Raw genomic sequence first — 21,257 nt, forward strand, 5'->3', positions numbered from 1 at the left:
CACGGTTAGTGGGTCACAGGGCTGTGTATGTTATTTCTGGCGTTTTCTATTTGGGCTCTGAGGTCAGACGCTCTCCTTTTCTCAAACAATATTTGTTGATACAGTTAACAACTTTTAAAGTAATGTAACGCGTTACGGAATTCACTTTTCCATGAATCCTACATGATAATCAAAGTATCATTGCTCCTAGGACATGATTTATACAACAATTTCTTCGGAAATCCTATGTAAGGGAAACTGTCCGTGCATCGCTACTGAGCGTGTTTCTCTCCATAGGTCTGGCCCGATTTTCCTGGTGTTGTTGTGAATGGGTCTCTAGACTGGGACAGTCAAGTGGAGGTAAAAGGGTCTTTGTAAATGTGGGTGGATTCAGGGTTTCTAGGCAGGGGCAGCCGTTCCTGGGATTCTCGCCATGCCTGTACCGTGGACATGGGCTTGGCAAGGGACAGACACTTAGGGGATGTGTCTTGGGTGTCAGTCTGTGCCGATTAGTTTACATGGAGTAATACTTCACTGCCCACTGGGATGTAGATATGTGTTATTATCTTTGGGATTTAAGACCAGAGAGCTCAAATTACTTGTCCAAGGTTTTAGGTGACTTGTGCACAGTTTTAGGTGACAGAGTGTTGATTTCAATTTCGAGGCTGTCAGATTACAAAGGCCCAAGAAATTTCCACTTTTCCTCTGAAAAGTGCTATCTTTTCTCTGAACTAATATACTTACTGTTGTTGCCTTGATTATCCCTTTAAACAGTCTTCAACCCTTGAAGACTGACTAGGTCATTTTCTTTGTATATATTTTTGTTTTTTTCCCCATGAACACGTTTCTCCATTTCCACACTTATAAGTCCTCCTCTGAGCTCAATCCTTCCTTGAGTTTCTCAACTTTGCTTTTACCTCTCAGTTTCCAGCCTTATTGTAAAACCTGCTCTCTCCTGGGGACGGTTTGTTGCTTGTAATGGATCCAGGCAGCCCATGCTTCTGGACCTGAATTTTTTTCCAGATTCACTAAGCATTTCTTGCTTGAATGAATAGATGGCTCCTTAACAGGTCTAGGAAGCCTACAGCCCCATCCTCTGGCCAAGATGTGTGTCTCCTGAACTGAGGCAGCCTGTGTGCTTTACTATCAATTGTTGTGACAGTTCCCACAGGCAGGACTGTCAGGGAGGGGCCAAAAACTTCCTGGGTAGCAAGTACCTTGCCCTACCTCTTGAGCTGTTCTTCAATAATGGTTATTCTTTCTGGGCAGGAATGGTAGCAGGGCATGTGTAGCCTGTGTGACCCCCACAGGAGAGCTGAAGAGACAAGGAAAAGGCCTCTTTTCTAGGACATCTGCCAGGAATTGAAGGGATAAAGAAGCTGGCCTGTGCCGTCAGCAATGTGGTGTACGTTGTAGAGTCTAGATACTCTCTCAGGATCAAGTATTAATCAGAGAAATATCCATGTTGTGGGAACAAATCCCAGCAGTTGTAAATTCGGTTAGCAGCCACTCAGAAGCCCAAGCGTGAAGACCTCTTTTGGGAGTGCTTTCTACATAATGTGAGATCGTAGCCCATGGAGAGAGATGCAGGAGAAACATTCCAGTCACCAGGATTGTGACTGGCAAGAGTTAGGCCAAATATTCATGCCTTATCCAGATAAGTTGGTTTTCAGGGCAAGTGGTGAGTCCTAGAGGGAAAGATGTATATTAGACAGAACCACACAATCTGGAGCCAGGGGCTAAGGCCTGGCACAGCTCCAGTAGGGTAGGGAGAACAGATGGTGCTGCAAACCCGTGATGCGTTCTTCTCTGGTGTCAGTCTCTGACCTCCTGGATCCCAGAGCCAGTTGGCAGCAGTAGCACTTTTAAATTTAAAATGAGACACACTTGGGACCAGGCTGCTTGGCTATTGGACTGCATGTCTTTATTTACTGTCAGTAGATGCAGTAAAACAAAACGAACAAAACAGAGCCTGGGGCAGGTTTTGAAGATTGGCAAGAACGAGTCAGTCTCAGTTCAAGGCTGGTTTTCTTTTGTCTACTACTGAACAAGTATCTATCTGTTTATGTATATCTATGTATTTATCTATCTATCTCCAATCTATCATGTCTATGTATCTACCGGTCGATCTATTAATTCATCCACACACTCTATCTATCCATCTATCTATCTATCTATCAACTATCTATCATCTACTTCATCTATCTGTATCTATCTGTCTATCCACTATCTATCTATCTATCTATCTATCTATCTATCTATCTATCTATCTATCTATCATTTATCTACCTATTTATCTATCATCTATCTCTATGTATGTATGTATGTATGTATGTATGTATACTATTCAAGGGAGAAGACTTAGCTTCCTGTCCTCTCGTCACCTGTCACAGAAAATCACTTGAAGTTTAGGGGTCCAAGCAGCCCACATGGACACAGGTACCTGCCCATCCAAAGAAGTTCTGGGTCATGGGCTTCTTGACTTTTATCAAGTAGTCAGTATCAGAACCCCACAGTTCATCAGCCAGTAGGGGCAACACTGCCATCCTAAGGCAATTTGGAAATCTGAGGGCAGTCTTGGTTATCACAGGGACACCAGAGGCATTCAGTGGGCAGTGGGCAAGGATGTCGATAGCTCTGCTTGCAGGGAATTCTCCACAAAATATCTCTCACCTCAAATGCCAGTTGTGCCCCTGATGAGAAACTCTTCATTAGGGAGTCACAGAATCTGTTAGCTCATAAGAGATAAGTCTTCGTAGATAGGATAATTATAACTATTGGTTGGTACAAAGGTAATTGCGGTTTTTGCCACTGAAAGTTATTAAAAGTAGGCTGGGCACAGTGGCTCACACCTGTAATCCCAGCACTTTGGGAGGCCAATCATGAGGTCAGGAGTTCGATACCAACCTGACCAATATAGTGAAACCCCATCTGTACTAAAAATACAAAAATTAGCCAAGCATGGCAGCACATGCTTGTAATCCCAGTTACTCAGGGGGCTGAGACAGGAGAATCACTTGAACCCAGGAGCAGAGGTTGCAGTGAGCCAAGATTGACCCACTGTACTCCAGCCTGGGCAACAAAGCGAGACTCCATCTCAGAAAAACAAAGAAAGTTATTAAAAGTAATGACAAAAACTGCAATTACCTTTGCACCAACCTAATATTTATATTATTAATAGTAAGACCCACTCAATGAAGCTGGTGAGGATGAAGTCACTGATGTCCAGGTCTGGCTTCACTAAACATAAAACAAACAGCCAACAGTTCCACGAAAGCAGATTTCTGAGTCCAAAGCACCAGCGATTTAATTCAATAAGTCTGTGATGGGATCTATGAATTGCGTTTTGTAGCGTGTGATGTGCTACAAAAAGACTGCTAGGTGATCCTGAGGCCCAGTGTGTGGGTGGGTACATCACTGTTTGAAGACTGGAGAAAGCGAAGGCAGAAGCCACAAAGGCAAGACTTGAATATGCACAGGTGTAAGGCAGAGCCACACCTTGGAGAACGGCAGAACATTTTTATGAAGTTGGTAGGGGTCATCGGAGCAGTACTTAGGGAAGTTCCTACATCATGGCTGGCCAGGTTCCCCACGTGTACCCCGTATGGGATACAATTCTGACTCAGATGTGGCTGATAATCTCTTTATTCTAATTCTCCATTCCCCACCCATCCCATTGATTCTAACCCTGCCTGATCTGGAGCTCTCTGTTTCTGGTGAAAGGTTCTCTTTGTCGAGTTTCCTGGTTTCTACCTCCATTTCCTCACAAAAGGCATCCCTGGCAAGCCTGCTTCTCTCAGGATTCTGCGTGATGTGAGCCGCTGTCTTCTCACGTCCTTGACAGCCAGACCCATGCAGGCTGATCTATTTCTGTTTTCTCATATTCCTTTTCTTGCCCTTTATGTAGACATATGGGTTCCTACCCTCCTTTTGTCTATTGTGTATAAGAACTGGAGTTCCCCTAGACCAAGTCCTCATTCTGTTGCCTACCCCACCCTTCTCACCAGCATTCTTTAGCTCTTTAACTCTTACAATGGTGTGATTATCATAAAGGAGGCTATTTACTGAGACATACAAAGGACCATAATGTTCCATAACAAGCAACATTTATTTGCTGCTTGTAAGAGGTGTGAACCCACCATTAAACAGTGAGTATATATTTTGTGTCAAGTTCTAAGCTAAGCATTGTGCAAAATATAAATATCACTCAGATGAATATAAAACAAGCTTCTTGCTCTCAAAAGTCTACAATGTAGTTAAGAAGTTGTATCTGGCTAGGCACGGTGTCCCATGCCTGTAATTGCATCACTTTGGGAGGCTGAGGTTGGTGGATCACTTGAGGTCAGGAATTTAAGAACAGCCTGGCCAACATGAAGAAACCACCTCTCTACTAGAAATATACAAATTAGCCAGGTGTGGTGATGCGTGCCTGTAATCCTAGCTACTCAGGAGGCTGAGGCAAAAGAATCGCTTGAACCTGGAAGGCAGAGTTTTCAGTGAGCCGAGATAGCACCACTGCACTCTAGCCTGGGTGGGTGATAGAGCAAGACTCCATCTCAAAAAAAAAAAAAAAAAAAAGTTGTACCTTGAATCCGTCTTTCAGGTTAAAACAAAAACAATGCTGTTATTATCTGAAGAGAGATGAGAACAAGGGGAAGTTGAAATGTCCTCTTAAAGTCCTCTCAATTTATGTTCAAACAGCTGTAGTTGTCATGTCATTCTGAAATTGTAGAAAACACTGAGGCGTACTGGTCTAATATCCTGAAATGTAATCTTACTCCTTCCTCCCCTCTCTCAGTGGGAATGACATAGGAGGGACTCCCTGGGTGTTTCTTCCTAACCTGTTACCATGCATCTCATGTCTGCAGTCTCTCCCTGGCTTTGTCTTTGAGGAGTGCTTAGGAAATGGCGGGACTGATGTTGAGTGTTGGGTGTCGAGTGCATGAGGTCGTGAGTTCCAGATGTTGATTGTCATCAACCATGTGTATATGAAGAGAACAGTTTTTGGATGTTTTCCAAATGCTGGGAAGGTGTGCAAATTGCACTAATTTCTCTTCTCCTTCTACATTTCTCTAATTAGTTAATAACATTATTTAGGCCCTGTTCAGGCCGTCTGTCACCATGCAGTTCAAGTATCTGTATGAATTGCATTCTCAGTAAGTGTCTGTTTGCTGTCTTATATGTTTGTGTGGGACATACAAATTATATTTATTTTTTACAGCTATATCGAGCTTACGTGGCCTTCCCAGACTTTTTCCGTAATTCAACTGCCAAGTGGTGGAAGAGGGAAATAGAAGAAATGTACAACAATCCACAGAATCCGGAGAGGAGCCTGAAGTTTGATGGCCTGTGGATTGTAAGTGTGTGTGTGTGTGTGTGTGTGTCCCTGTGGCACATGTGTATCTTTGTGTGCCTGAGTGTATGTACCACTGACCTTCAGTCAAGAGGATAGTCATTGTCCAAGGAAGACTTTGGACATATCAGATACTTCCTCCTCTCAGGAGTGGGCCATCCCTGATAGCCCTCAGACCGTGTACCCGACCTAACGCTCCTGCTGTAAAACCTCTCAGGCCGGACCAGGTGTGGTGGCTCACGCCTGTAATCCCAGTACTTTGGGAGGCTGAGGTGGGCGGATCACCTGAGGTTGGGAATTTGAGACCAGCCTGACCAACTTGGAGAAACCCTGTCTCTACTAAAAATGCGAATTTAGTCGGGTGTGGTGGGGTATGCCTATAATCCCAGCTACTCGGAAGGCTGAGGCAGGAGAATGGCTTGAACATAGGAGGCAGAGTTTGCGGTGAGCCGAGATCACACCATTACACTCCAGCCTGGGAAACAAGAGCGAAGCTCTGTCTCAAAAAATTGGGGGAAAAAAAAAATCCTGGAGGTAATTTACTAGGAATTACTTGGAAATTTGATTGCCTCAGAGCCACCTGGGAAGAGATTTATTTTTTAAAACCTCTAGCCAGTCATTCTGTAGGAGTAAATCAGTCTTTCCAGCCAGTTCTCACCAGGATTTGATGAAGTTCCCAGGGCTGACATCTACAGGGATTACTGGATGCTGAACAATGTATTCACTGCTTCCTTGGCTCAGAATTGGCCGGACATAATTATCTTAAAAAGTGAGGTATGTCTGTGTTTGGCATTTCTAGGATATGAATGAACCAGCAAGCTTCGTGAATGGGGCAGTTTCTCCAGGCTGCAGGGACGCCTCTCTGAACCACCCTCCCTACATGCCACGTAAGAACCCTTGGTCTCCTTGACTGGCAGAGCTAGGACTGGAAAGATGGCCCCTGGAGGAGCCCAGAGGCCAGGGTTGTGCCTGCACAGCTCAGGGCACATCCTCATGGCTGCTGTGGTTTACTGGGGACCAGAGACAAAAACGCTGCCCTTGCTTTACCCAGACGGGCATGTGCAAGTGACTAGATTCATTGAGCAAATTTCCTGAAATTTGTCCAGAAAGCACTTAGCAGTGCTCATGCCACAAAGGATTCTCACAGCTAGGTTTCTTCGTTTTTCGGCTTGTGTGAATTCCATCACAGGAATTTCTTGTGTCATCAGTGGGTGGGAATTACTGGCTTCCCCTTCAGATGGAGCTGATGGACTTTGGAGTTATACTTGGGTTCATATCCTGGCTCCAGAAATTGTTCTCTCTAGGAGTTTTGTGACTTTTCAGAGATTATGCGATATTTCCGAATCTCGGTTTGCTAAACTGTAAAAGACAGATAATGATGTCTTCTTCATAGAATTACGGACATAATTGGCAAGTCAGAAGCCTAAAAAGGAGTCTGTCATGTAGTATTCGACAGCTGTACCTTCTTCCTTACACCCCCACTTTCTTCAGTGAACTTGGTGTTGGAAACACTGCAGATGCCATTGCAGCTCAGAGCTGGGGGCTCTGTGCTGGTGTCTCTGGGAAGATGGAGAGTGACACAGGCAGGACTCAAGTTTGTCTTAAGATCCAGTGTCCAATCCCTTGCGGAGAGGTCAGGGATAAACAGATTCGGGGTTGGATTTCACCTCACCCATTCTTCCTCATTAGATTTGGAGTCCAGGGACTGGGGCCTGAGCAGCAAGACCCTGTGCATGGAGAGTCAGCAGATCCTCCCAGACGGCTCCCCGGTGCAGCACTACAACGTGCACAACCTGTACGGGTGGTCACAGACCAGACCCACATACGAGTGAGTCTCTGCCTTCTCCAGCTGTCACAACCTGAGGGATTGCCAGGGACTGACATAGCCACCCTAGTTTTCTTTCATTCCCATTCCAAGAATTAAGAAGATTCTCATGACAACCGTGTAATGATTCTTATTAACCAAATGCTCATTGACATGGACCAGGCCCTCTGATTAAAAGGAGGAGGACAAATTTAAATAAGACATGGTCCCACCAGTCAAAAACTTAATGATCCTGGTGGGAACGACACACATGGAGACACCATAATGGTCACACAGGGCAGCCGGTGGTACAATAGCTTTAGTTACAGGAGGTGAAGGGAACACAGAGGACTGGGCATCTCTCCCCTTTATTTCAAAAGTGAATCATATTTTGAGATTTTTTTTTTTTTTGGCCATTCTTGTTGGAGGGTAACTGGTATTCTACCAAATTAACACAGTCCCTCTTTGCAAGCTCAACGAATGGTATGAATTCTTCTAAGGACAGTCTTATGATCTTCACTGTGTTCTTCCTCAAATATAGAAAACTACGTATTGAGGAAACCAATAGCAGGATTTAGTTATTCCTTACTATTTTTGGCCACTCCTGTGAGATCGCTACAGTGAAGTTCTTTGTAAAGCACTGTGAGAACCTGTGACTCGTTATCTCCGTCATCTGGGATCAGTGGGGCCCCCATTGCAGCTCAGACTCCCATGTTCCCTCCAATCACGCAGCAAACATTGACTAGGCTCAAGGGCTCCGGGAGCAGAAGCTCTCTGGCCTTTGCTCCCTGACTGTGCCCTCAGTTCACCTCCTGTTGCCCTCCAACCAGAGCCATGCAGGAGGTGACGGGACAGCGAGGGGTCGTCGTCAGCCGCTCCACATTTCCGTCTTCTGGCCGCTGGGCAGGACATTGGCTGGGAGACAACACGGCCGCGTGGGATCAGCTGAAGAAATCTATCATTGGTGCGTGGCTCCTTCCCAGGGCCTGTGCCAGTAGGGCAGGGAGTTGGGATCCTTGGGGAAGAGGTGAGGAGGCGGGTGGTGAGAGCCTGGTGTGACACTGCTGTGCTTCCCATTGCAGGCATGATGGAGTTCAGCCTCTTCGGCATATCCTATGTGAGTGTCCTTTGGATCCTAAGCACCAAGAAGGTGGGGACATCTTTCAGAAATCATCAGCAGGCTTGTTTTATTTCCTCTTGTTTCAGACAGGAGCAGATATCTGTGGGTTCTTTCAAGATGCTGAATATGAGATGTGTGTTCGCTGGATGCAGCTGGGGGCCTTTTACCCCTTCTCAAGAAACCACAACACCATTGGGACCAGGGTAGGACAGTGGCTCCTACCTCCAGTGTTTCATTTGAAACACAACCTCCATTTCTGATCTAAAGTTAATGCAGTCTGATTTCCTGCGATATCTTTAAAAAAATTTTTTTTCTTTTGAGACAGCCTGTTGCCTAGGCTGGATCGTGCAGTGTCCCAATCATGGCTGACTACAGCCTCGACCTCTAGGGCTCAAGAGACTCGCCCACATCAGCCTCTTGAATAGCTGGGGCTGCAAGCACACACCAATGTGCCCAGAAAATTATTGTGTTTTATATAGATGGGATCTTGCTGTATTTCCCAAGCTGGTCTTGAACTCCTGGCCTCAGCCTCTGAAAGTGCTGGGATTACAGGCATGAGCCACTACACCCTTAAAAATTATTAAGCCCTGTGGCCTCAGTGAACCATATTCCTCTGTGTTCTTTAGATTATTATTATATTTTGTTCTTGTTGTTTAGGCAGAATTGTACCAAATGTACCCCAAAAGAATGTCTTACAGTGAAATTTCATTAGCTGTCCTAGGAGAACTACAGTAACCTTTTCCAGTCTATTAAGAAGATTCTCTGGGCCTCATGTATGGTTATCTGTTGTTTAGCTGTGAGTGATCTTCAATTGGAATATGCTTTCTTAAATCTCCTAGAAATTTCGGGGCGACCTCCCAACACTGTTCTCTTTCTCCTTTAGAGACAAGACCCTGTGTCCTGGGATGCTGCTTTTGTGAACATTTCCAGAAATGTCTTGCAGACCAGATACACCCTGTTGCCATATCTGTATACCTTGATGCATAAGGCCCACACGGAGGGCGTCACTGTTGTGCGGCCTCTGCTTCATGAGTGAGTGTCCAGCAGGGATCCCGATGACTAATGGCTGACTTACTGGATTCTATATGGTGGGAGTTGAGTTCTTCCAAATTAAAGACATGATTGCCTTTTGATGTGAGCTCTTCAGGTGAAGATCATACTTCGTTACTCTCTTTAGCATAGTGCTATACATGCCATAGGTCATTAATAAAGGCTATTTATTGAATGAACAAAACTGAAATGATGCAGTACAGCATGGAATAATTTCTTTCTAATTTGACTGTGCAAAGACCTATCTACCTTTTGTAGCAGTTTGGTTATATGTAGCTAGGTCACAGGAGAAGGATTTCAGGAAGAGATTTGAGGGGAAAGGGCCATCCTTGCATTTAACATGTGACATGGTTAAGAAATGTGGTTAAGTATTTTACAGGACAGAACACATCTACATGTGAGCATTTTAGGCACATCCGTGGGGAGAGCAGAGGCTGGGTGCTCCTGATGAAGCCAGGCCTAGGGAAAAAGCAAGGATGGCCCAGGGGCAGCTGGATTTCTGACTTGGATCTGAACTTGAGGGGCTTCTTCAGAGTCTCGGGCTGGGCTCTGTTGGGCGCTGTTGGGCACCTTCATTTCCCTTTCCAGGTTTGTGTCAGACCAGGTGACGTGGGACATAGACAATCAGTTCCTGCTGGGCCCAGCCTTCCTGGTCAGCCCTGTCCTGGAGCTCGTGAGTATGGAGGCCTCCAATGGGGGCAGGATTGCAGCTGTGAGGCTTGGGGAAAAGGATGAGGAGAAGAGGCCTGAGCTGGTGGGGATCTTAAGACATGATTTCTTATTCTCCCTGTGTCTATTCCTCTCCTTCTGAGCTGAAGTCCATCACTTAGGTGTTCTGGGCCTCAGCTCCTTCGTCTTTAAAATGAGCCTAACAATTCTGGTTCATAGGATGATCAAGAAGAAAACACCTCATAGTGTATTCAATGACACAATCATTTCTTCGTTAACTAAAATAAGGAATAGAAGGTCAGATGGGGGAAGTATCGTAAAGAATTCATAACAATCTCCTAGTACTATTACAACTCTTCAGAAGGATTACTTGGCAATGTGTGTACTCGTATTGCTGCTGGCTACCCCTTCCCTTCCTGTGCAGGAGCGCCTGCCAGCAGTAAAAGGCATTTGTTTACTTCTGTTGTTGATTGGGCTTCTGATTAAAATACCAGTTAATTGCACCTCCCCAAAATCTTTTTTTTTTTTTTTTTGAGACAGAGTCTTGCTCTGTCCTCCAGGCTGGAGTGCAGTGGCGCTATGCCAGCTCAGTGCAACCTCTGCCTCCCAGGTTCAAGTGATTCTCCTGCCTCAGCCTCCCGATGTAGCTAGGACTACAGGCACCCGCCACCATGACCGGCTAATTTTTTTCTTTTTTAGTAGAGTCAAGGTTTCACCATGTTAGCCAGGATGATCTTGATCTTCTGACCTCATGATCCACCCTCCTCAGCCTCCCAAAGTGCTGGGATTACAGGCGTGAGCCACCCCATGCCCAGCCCCCAAATCTGATTGTACCCACAAAATTTTTTTCTGCCCCAGACACAACCTCAGTTGTTTGTCTCTTTAAGAGTGAATGGCATAAGCCTATTTCTATAAGCAAATACTGATTTGTTTTGTTCCTGAAGTCCTGGATACCAAAGTGCTTTAGGAATGCCACTTGTTTTGGGTAGACAAATCTCCCCTGTTTGAAAAAGAAAAAGGGATGGAAGGTTTCCCCAATAGCCGACCTCCTGAGAGATGAGGCAAGTGGGCCCAAGGCCATCACATTTATTTAACCTCTTTCCTAAGCAGTTTGGTTTCTCTGTCCTGGAAAATGGTGCCCACTGTCTCACCTTGTTTGTGTTTCATTTTAGAATGCCAGAAATGTCACTGCATATTTCCCTAGGGCCCGCTGGTACGATTACTACACAGTAAGTTTTTCTGAATGTTTATATAACACGGGAAAATGGTAGAGAAAACAAAGGCTTTAGATCTGATGGACCTTAGGTCAAATGCTGCCTCTGTAACCCACCTGCTGTGTGATCTTAGATAAGTCACTTTAGCCCTTATAACCTCAGTTTTCTCACCTCCAAGTGGAGTAAGACCACTTCCCTCATAGAACCGTTGTGAAATAACATATAAAGCATCTCACTCAGGGTCTGGTTTCTGTGGGTGTTGTTTTTGTGTTAATTTTTAATATTTTCTTATATCACTGCTATTTACTACATTTTGTAAAGGCAGATGCTGGCAAGCATTTGAGATTGTGTTGCAAACTATAGGTTTTATTTTTAATGTTTATGTATTTGCCTGCTGTAAGTTCGTAAGCATAGAGTTTGTCTCTGTCTTTTTATTAAATATCTCCTTCCATAGCATAGATGCTCAAAGAAGGGCAATGCACATAATTACCTAGGGTAAACAAGCGATTAGGCAATGTGCAAAACACACACAGAGGTGTGGCACCCAACCCTTGTGAGTCTGAGCAGCGCAAGTGCCTTTAGAAATGAGGCAGCAATGAAGAGCTCCTTGACGCATAGTTTCATTGCTAGTATGATTCCCAAAGGCTCAGCTGGGAAGCCAGGGTCTTCCAGGGCAGCTCTAGGGTGGTGGTCTCTTGCTAGGACCCTGACAAGTCAGATCCTGATTCTTGGGGTAGAATCAAAGAAGGCATTTCCTTGGTCTCTAATGAGGCCTCTTCTTCTGACTTTCTGAGAACATAGTTGAGGGCTGGCAATACAGCAAAGGGGTGCAAACAGGGTTACAAGAAGCAGAGCATGTGCTGGCCCCTTTCATCCAAGGGGATTGCAGTGAGATTAGGTGAAAACTGGAGAAGGATGAACAATTTTGTTCCTTCTCATCTCAGTCCATTGGAGCCCAAATCCTCCCCACTGCTCTAGACTCCCCTTCCTGTTGCTAGTCTGGATCTGCCTTTAGGGTGGTAACATGTTAAGGCTCTGCTGTGTGCTTCCCCGCCAGGCCTTCCCTAGGAAGAGTGGCCAGCTTTCTTTAAGTGAGACTGGCCTTTGTCCTGAGTGTGCATGTTGAGTCTCTCATTCAGTAACAGAAGATGTCTTTGGTTGAAGAGGGAAAGACAAAAGAAATCATGGCGCAAGCTATTTAGAAAAAGATGAAATTTTGATGTTTAATTAAAATGAAGATGAATTTTATAGTTAGGATTAATGAAGAAGTGTCACCTTAATTAATCTTGCCAAGTTTGGATACCTATTACTCGTTCTAGAGCACAAGCTGGCAAACTATGGCCTACAACCAAATCTGATTGTTAGCTGATTTGCAAATAAAGTTTTATTGGAACACAGCCACACATATTTGTTTACATGTTGTCAACAATAATTGCTTCTTACCTGTAAAGTAGCAGCTCTCAAATGACAGGATTTTGCCTACCAGGGGACATTTGGCAATGCCTGGAGATATTTTTTGTTGTCACAACAGGATGGGGGTGAGGAGGAGATGCTGTTGACATCTGAGGATTCTGCTGAATATCAAAAGGCACAGGATAGCCCCATCACCAGAGAATTGTCTGGCCCCAAATCTCAATAGTGTTGAGACTGAAAAGTCCTGCTCTAGTTGAGAACATGTAGGATGGAAGGATGGTCCCTTAGGTTAGATTTCTGATTCAGGTGAGAGAGTAGCACCTCTTTCTGTCACATATCAGGCAAATGTAGTTTGTACGGTGGAAGCAAAGGCATAGACCCTAACAAGATATGATAGCAGCCTTGCGAGATTTCATGCAGCACTGGGTGAATGCAGAAAGGGTAATGCCAGGTATGTGGTGAAGGGTGATGAGCAGGCATAAGTTCAGAGGGGAGGATGAGATGTCTGGCAGGATGCATTGTTCAGGGAGCGGCCTGTCATCTCTTACCTTCTTCTGCCCACAGGGTGTGGATATGAATGCAAGAGGAGAGTGGAAGACCTTGCCAGCCCCTCTTGACCACATTAATCTTCATGTCCGTGGGGGCTACATCCTGCCCTGGCAAGAGCCTGCACTGAACACCCACTTAAGGTGAATGACAGGACTCAGGTTTTCTTTTACATGTCAGTTAGCTCAACAATCTGTAATGAAGTCCACCAAAATGTAAGCATCACTCTCAAACCCACATGCAATTTTACTCAACACTTGTTTTTTCTTTGTGCTTGTTTGTACTTTAACCTTTTTCAGACTCTACCCTCTTCGACTAATTATTAACGGCTCTTTTATGTCTAAGGGAGTGAGATGATAGGTCTAAGAGTGTCATCTTTCAATCTCACGATTGAAATGGAAGTCAAAATAGGAGCAGCCATGATTCATAATAGTTTTAGTATACTATTGGGTCTAATTGAAGCTTTCCTAAGAAAACTATTGCTGAAAAATTGTTTATTCCTCTACAAGATGTTAAAATTCTAGATCAAAGTCTATGTATAAATTAACCATAAGTAACATCCAGTGAGTGCTTGCCCTGTGCCTAGAGCTATATGAATATGGGCATTTCCATGTGGAAATTATCTATTTTTTCTTAGCAAAAGGAAAACATAAATTCTGTGAGATTAGTAGTGTTACCACCATTTATTTCATAGATGAGCAAAAAGGCTAAGTGATTTGCTCAGAGTCACAGCTAGTAAGTACATGAACGTGGACTAAAATTCACATCTCTCTGGTATCAATACTAAAATTCTTAGACTCCCTATTCATTTGATTCCAAAGATTTAAATAAAAATGAAGGATTTAAGACATTTGAAAGTAGAACTCCCTCTACATGTTTTGGGTATTAGGTCACGAAAACAGAAAGATTTCAGCATCAGGATTTTCCTTTCAAAAGGTAAAGAAAGAACCCAGTTAGTATGGTTGTCATTACTTTAAGAGCCTTAAAGGAAAATCCTCTTGATTCATTCACTAATTCATTTGTTCATGATATGAAGTCATATAGCCAGATGGAGACAGAATTAGAACTAAGTCACAAGTCTCTTGAATTCTAGTATGCAGTCTTTATCCCCCAAAGCACTTCCCTTTGCTGCTTTATGTTTGTATATAAACTCTTGGTGTGTGGCTGTGGCTTTGCTTTTAGCTAATGCCTCTCTCCCACCTCACTGCAGCCGCCAGAAGTTCATGGGCTTCAAAATTGCCTTGGATGATGAGGGAACTGCTGAGGGCTGGCTCTTCTGGGATGATGGGCAAAGCATTGGTGAGTAGGGGTCACCTGGGATTCATGCTGATGGCACTGACTACATTCCTGGATTATCTTACAGGCCTGCTTTCACCTTTTCCCTGTTAAAACAATGTTGCATTTTAAAATATAATCATTTGTTAATTCAAGGGTGTAATCCACATTGGACATGATCTTTATTCCTCGTGTAAATGAAGCTCAGTTCTGAGTCACCTCCCATTATGCAACTGTTGTAGTCCACTATAGAAGGTAGCAATATGGGAGCCATGGGGAAAGTTTATCTGTAGCCAGCTGAGATAAAATTTCAGAGGATTTATGGTCAAGGACACATTGCCTAATTACATGGTTTACTGTCCCAGTAAGAGGGGTAATACCTCTATCAATTGTATTTTTTATGGGATATTTTCTATTAGGAGTTTATAGGAATTGGTAAACTCTCAGGAGGATTGCTCAAGAAATTATTAGCTATTTCTAGACAAGTGCTGTCCAACAGAACTTTCTGCAGTGATGACAATGTTCTATATCTTCTGCTGTTCAATATTGTATCTACAAGGCATATGTGGCTATCAAGCACTTGAAATGTGTGACAAGTGCATCTGAAGAATTGAATTTTTAATTTTATTCAATCTTAACAAGCTTAAGTTTAAGCAGTTACATTTTACTAGTCACTACTCTCTTAGCACAGTTGTAAGGGATAGCCAGTGGCAACTGACTGAGTGGTGAGTCATTTAGAAAGGGGCCAGCACGACCGGGCTCAGTGGCTCATACCTGTAATCCCAGCACTTTGAGAGGCCGAGGCGGCCAGATCACCTGAGTTTGGGAGTTCGAGACCAGCCTCACCAACATGGAGAAACCCCATTTCTACTAAAAATACAAAAAAAATTAGCCAGGTGTGGTGGCACATGCCTGTAATCCCAGCTACTAGGGAGGCTGAGGTAGGAGAATTGCTTGTACCCGGGAGGTGGAGGTTGCAGTGAGCCGAGATCGCACCATTGCACTCCAGCCTGGGCAACAAGAGTGAGGCTCCATCTCAGACAAAAAAAAAAAAAAAAAGAAAGAAAGAAAGAAAAGAGAAAGAAAAAGAAAGGGGCCAGCACACAGGGAAGAGTGTGACAGCCATGAGGGCAGGGTGTAGGATGGGAGTACTTGAAACCAAGCTGTTGACTAGTTCACGTTCACTGGCTATGCTGAACTCCATATTCTTCCTGGGCCTGTGGCACACATTTAGTATAAAGGACAAAGAAGCCTTTTCTTTGATCATCTTTGTTCTCTGGAGATCACATTTTTAAATTTGCCTAATACCTCAAGATAAACCCACCAAGACCCCAGTGTCGGTGTTTATGCATGTATGTGCATATAAATGTGTGTGCAGACATGTGTACACACAGCAAAAGAAACCTGGGAATTCTGAGCTGATTAGGAAGATGCTGGGAATAGTAGACCACAAGGAAGAAAAGTGACTTAAAAATGGTGTCAGGAAACTGTGTTATATGAAGTGACTCTGTCACACAGATGCATCTATACACATTCATTTCAAACATTTTGTGCAAACTGAGTATGGGGGCAGGGTTTGATTAGTCTCCATAAAGAGGACTTACATTTTAAAATAGAACACTCAAAAGACAGAAAATAAAAACGAAGGTAAGCCTTACTCTCTCAGCAAGTAACTTGGAAGTCTACTTCTCCAAGACAAGTAGAAAATTGGAAGAGCATTTACATATTCTATAGCATAGAGTTCTACAGCACAGGCCCAGGCCATGTTTGTCTTGTCGTTTGTTTGCAGATACCTATGGGAAAGGACTCTATTACTTGGCCAACTTTTCTGCCAGCCAGGTGAGTGTGACTGATATGAAGTGAGAATAGGATTCCACTGGCTTAGGAGGATGCTGAATATCATAAGGGCATAAAATACCACCTAGAAATTCTTCATTGCTCATGTTGCTAATTCACCTTCTTCTCCTTCTCTAGACTTCTGGTGGAAATTTACTATGCTCCCAGGAGGCTTTCTGCAATTAAACCTATCCTCATCTCATCAGTAATGATCATTATTCCAGTTTACCATGTTACAGATGGATGGGCTGTTTCTGTTATCTAGCCCTTGTTCCTAAGTTACCTTGGAATGGTCTGCACGTTTTGTGATTCCTCCACCTGTAGAATATAAGTATCTTGACAGTTGAGACTTTTGTCTCCTGTAGAGTTCAGGGCAGTGCAAAAGACCCTGCAGCTGCTTGTCAATGCAAAGTGGATGGGAGTTGGCAATAGGAGACAGAGTGATGAAATCATGATTTCCGTGATCCAAAGACACAAGATGGTGACTCTGAAGTTGTCTTACTTTATGATCTACATTTGTGCCTAAAAAGAGGTTAGAAAAAATTTGAACTAATTCTGCTATTATCTTTTTTTTTTAATCTCCAATTCGACAGAATACAATGCAAAGCCATATAATTTTCAACAGTTACATCACTGATACAAATCCTTTGAAACTGGGCTACATTGAAATCTGGGGAGTGGGCAGTGTCCCCATTACCAGTGTCAGCATATCTGTGAGCGGCATGGCCATAACACCCTCCTTCAACAATGACCCCACGACACAGGTTTGTGACCGGCGAAAAGTGCAAATGGTATTTTCCACCCTTAATATGCCTAGTGCAGTGCCTGACTTTTTCCCTTCCAAATGATGCCCTCTCCTACCAGGCCCTCCAGGAATCCCTGAGTTTTCAGTGTGTTAGAAATGGACCACATGGAGATGAATGAAAAATCATGGTTTATCATCATTTGGAATCCATGGCCTGGATTCTTACTTTCCATGTTTGTCTCCTTGTCTGCAAACCTATGCAAAACTTTGTCTTGACTCCCTCACCTCTGCCTCAGAGATCAACTTTCCAAATAGGTTGAACTATCATATTTTATCAAATATGATACCAAATATGATATCAAATATGCTTCATTATTTCATGTGCCACAAAGAAAGAAAAAAGGATGACAAAACTATGATAGAATGCTTCCTTATCACTCAATTTTTTTTTTTTTTTTTTTAAGATGGAGTCTCGCTCTGTTGCCCAGGCTGGAGTGCAGTGGTGTGATCTCAGCTCACTGCAAGCTCCGCCTCCCAGGTTCACACCATTCTCTTGCCTCAGCCTCCCAAATAGCTGGGACTACAGGCGCCCGCCACCATGCCTGGCTAATTTTTTGAATTTTTAGTAGAAACAGGTTTTCACCATGTTAGCCAGGATGGTCTCGATCTCCTGACCTTGTGATCCGCCTGCCTCGGCCTCCCAAAGTGCTGTGATTACAGGTGTGAGCCACTGTGCCCAGCCTCAAATTTTTATAATAAACTTATAGAAAGTTGTTGAAACTTCTTTAGACATAAATTTTTAGCTATATGTTTCATTACTGTAAGTGATAATATGGGGGAAAATGTTGAGTGGAGATACATTGCTGATTCTGCCTCAAAGTAATTTAGAAGAGGTAGACCCTAAATGTGAAGAAGCACTAGAAATAGCTTAACCAATTTGTATCATATTTAAATTGTACTATTTTAATTTGTATTTAACTGTTTTATTTTATTATTTAAATAGTTTATTGTATTTATTATTATTTTGAAGAAAAATATGTGTTAGTAAGATATTTCCTCTGTACCACAAAAGGTGTTGGTGATTCAGCACTTTATAAAAATCCTTCCACTAGTGTCTATGAAGTTTTTTCCCAAGCCACTGACACACTTTATATACGTTTTTATCCTAGTGCTTTCTTGATCTTACTAACTATTCCTTCCTGTAATAATCCTTAAATGTTTTCAGTCCATACATTCGTAACACAGTAATAGCAATGAAGCTTACATGGGCACAGACAATAATGATTATGCCATGAGTGCTGCCTGGCTCACAGTATTCTATGGTTATCGATTACAAGACACACTCTGGTTGCATGAAAAATCTGTACCTTGGGATTAATGCAGTGTAGCGGTCCTGACACTTATCATCCCGATGGTAAATGAAACTTTCTTCCTTGTGTGCTTACTTATTATTTTTTTTCTGAACTTTTTTTCTTTCATAATCCTTCCTGATGATTAAACCTGAAACAAAAGTTTTCTTTCAGTTTTGCATTTTTTACATTTACTTCCTCATACTTGTGGTTTTCTTGTCAACAACTTCCCCAACTATACCTTAAAGGACTTTGCCCAATCCTGCTGCTGACCAGCTCATGGACAGACATGCAAGCTGATGAGGGCACATGCAGTGAAACCTTCTTGACAGCATCTGCCTAGGAAGAAGCAGGAATAGTGGACTCTTGCTGGGCAAACACTGGGGTGGATAGAGGAATAGGACAAGGAGGAAACAGAAGGATGGTGCCAAGGAAAATCAGCACCTCCGTAGAATGGAAAAGAGGGCGTTCTCTCCAGTTTGTGCAGTTGTTTCTCTTCAGTGGTTGCCTATTGAACTTTTTTTTTCTTGTTTTGTTTTTGTTTTTACATTGAATCTCACTCTATTGCCCAGGCTGAAGTACAGTGGTGCAATCTTAGCTCACTGCAGTCTCCACCTCCCGGGTTCAAGTGATTCTCCTGCCTCAGCCTCCCGAGTAGCTGGGATTACAAGCACCCACCACCACGCCTGGCTAACTTTTGTATTTTTAGTAGAGCCGGGGTTTCACCATGTTGGCCAGGCTGGTCTCAAACTGCTGACCTCAAATGATCCAACTGCCTGGGCCTCCCAGAGTGCTGGGATTACTGGTGTGAGCCACCGCACCCGGCCCATCTCTACCATTTAATATTTTGAATGGTAAACATAAAATATTAAAACATAATATAAATAAATCTTGAATTAGTTAAAGGCCCATCTCTACCATTGAATATTCTTTGTACTCTAAAAAATTAGAAAACACTTTTCTCATCTGAAACTTTGAGGGCAATCTTTTAACTAGACAATACAATATAGAAGTATTAGGGGGTTATTTGGACCATATACTTGCACCTAATTTATTTGCATGCAGTAAATTTCAACACCAGATGCCCAATTCTTTTCCTTTGGTTTCTAACAGGTATTACGCATCGATGTGACTGACAGAAACATCAGTGTACATAATTTTACTTCATTGACATGGAGAAGCACTCCGTGAATTTTTAGAGCAAGATTCTAACTATGAACGACTTTGAAACTACTTATACTTCATACTCATAAAAATTATTGTGTTTTGCTAATTGGTTCATACTCACTGTTGGTGAAATATTTTTGTTAATTTTGTTATATGTTTTGTGTGTGAACTCTAAAGGTTAAATCTTAGCCCTGTGGGATGGGCAGTTAGGGAGGTGTGGAAAATCGATGCATTACCTGAATGCCTCTGTGTGGTTAGTATGGTAGTGATTGTTCCTCATATGACATTGACTGAAGATGAACCGGGTCCATGATGAAGTGTATGTATGTCCACGTGTGTAATCATGGAATGGACCCCATTCTCTTGTTAAACACACAAGAAAAATCTTTCCGTGACAGTTCCAGGTCTTGAAGCTAATCAGCATCTCAAGAAAGTATCCAGAAAGAATATCTGCTAGTTGATTATAGGCAGCAGGGGGAATAATACACCTAATTGGTTATTGGTGGGGGGAGCATGATAAGCAAAGAAAAGGCAAACACAAGGAAAGATCAGAGGAAGCAGAAGATGATAGTAAAAGTGATCATAATAAGAGCATAATGTAAAATTATCAACAGCCTCATGGGGAGGAAAAAGGAAGAGTCAACTCACCTGAGACAAGAGGGTCTTGCGAAATCTTCAGCATAAAGGGCTAGTGGTGAGATTGAGATCTGAGCAGGCAAAGCTGAAAAGAGAGTTTGGAGGTTAGAAATAATTTATTTTTGCAGTAGTGTGCTTTGAAGTGTGTAAATCTTATTTCTAATGTATATAACCACATTTCACATAAAAATATGCAATTTATATGCCGGATGAAAATAAAACAAGAGAATTTGCAAGTAATTTTGAATTTTGTGCTATTTTGAACATGAGTAATCTCTGTTTGGGGTTAAGGTTGTTGTTTAGCAAACTCTTCTGAGTTTGTCTTTCTGCTTCTCTTTGGCATCACAGAACCTGCAGCCAAATCCACCAATAGGATGATAACCTTTATAATTGTCTTTTTCTTACATCTCTGCAAGGAGTCTTTTATAAGATGTAGGTTTGTGGAAGGATCTATTGATTACTATTTTAATCATCATAGCAATTGCTAAATTTAGGAAAATACCAACTCCGGTAAAAATAGGGGTTGCAACCCTCTTGCTTAAAATTCTATAGGGTTAAAATTTGAGATAAGGAAATTATATATTAATGTTCAACAGGAATATTAACTTTTAATGTTACCTGAAAATGAGTTGAAAATGAATGTGTTTGGAATGAGTGAGTCTACTTCCCTGTGTTTTCTTCTCTTCTTACAACCAGGAAGTCATCCATTCTCCCTGCACACTCATGTGTCAGCACCTGCATAAGGCTAGAGACAAACAATATTGTTAAATCATGTAATTATCACAATAAGGGATGTTTGGATGAGGGCCTGAGCTAACTAGAAAACTGGTGAAATACCGAACACTGGCCATGGGAATCCTTTGATCAAAAAGGTGGGAAACTTGTCAACTCTAACAAACTCAGGAAGGTCACAATGATGAAAACATTATTTACTTGATATTTAAGAAATATTTAATGTTACCATCAAGGATCTATTGGTGGAATTTGGCTCTGGCTGCCACAAAGTGCTTAAAGAGAAGCATTCTGACTACATAATTCTGATGGCCGAGGCCCTAGTGAGGCCAGTGGGGTTTTGGAGCGTGTGAGGTGTCAGGGACCCCA

General features: G+C 42.8%; 1 protein-coding gene across 1 annotated transcript in view; it reads left to right on the forward strand.

Annotated features, from left to right (window-relative positions):
* The window catches only part of MGAM (maltase-glucoamylase), a 110,257-nt gene extending 89,865 nt beyond the window's left edge, over positions 1 to 20,392 (forward strand). Inside the window, exons 34-48 of the mRNA XM_011941322.1 lie at positions 277 to 339; positions 5,201 to 5,335; positions 6,132 to 6,219; positions 7,022 to 7,160; positions 7,967 to 8,100; positions 8,219 to 8,253; positions 8,343 to 8,459; positions 9,140 to 9,288; positions 9,895 to 9,979; positions 11,148 to 11,204; positions 13,167 to 13,291; positions 14,359 to 14,447; positions 16,213 to 16,262; positions 16,853 to 17,023; positions 19,467 to 20,392. Of these exons, the coding sequence (XP_011796712.1) occupies positions 277 to 339; positions 5,201 to 5,335; positions 6,132 to 6,219; positions 7,022 to 7,160; positions 7,967 to 8,100; positions 8,219 to 8,253; positions 8,343 to 8,459; positions 9,140 to 9,288; positions 9,895 to 9,979; positions 11,148 to 11,204; positions 13,167 to 13,291; positions 14,359 to 14,447; positions 16,213 to 16,262; positions 16,853 to 17,023; positions 19,467 to 19,544 (1,515 nt within the window). The 3' untranslated portion in view covers positions 19,545 to 20,392. The remainder of the gene's footprint in view (positions 1 to 276; positions 340 to 5,200; positions 5,336 to 6,131; positions 6,220 to 7,021; positions 7,161 to 7,966; positions 8,101 to 8,218; positions 8,254 to 8,342; positions 8,460 to 9,139; positions 9,289 to 9,894; positions 9,980 to 11,147; positions 11,205 to 13,166; positions 13,292 to 14,358; positions 14,448 to 16,212; positions 16,263 to 16,852; positions 17,024 to 19,466) is intronic.
* Positions 20,393 to 21,257: the final 865 nt, after the last annotated feature.

This window comes from Colobus angolensis, unplaced genomic scaffold (assembly GCF_000951035.1).
Source record: "Colobus angolensis palliatus isolate OR3802 unplaced genomic scaffold, Cang.pa_1.0 Scaffold2, whole genome shotgun sequence".
NCBI classification, from domain to species: Eukaryota; Metazoa; Chordata; class Mammalia; order Primates; family Cercopithecidae; genus Colobus; species Colobus angolensis.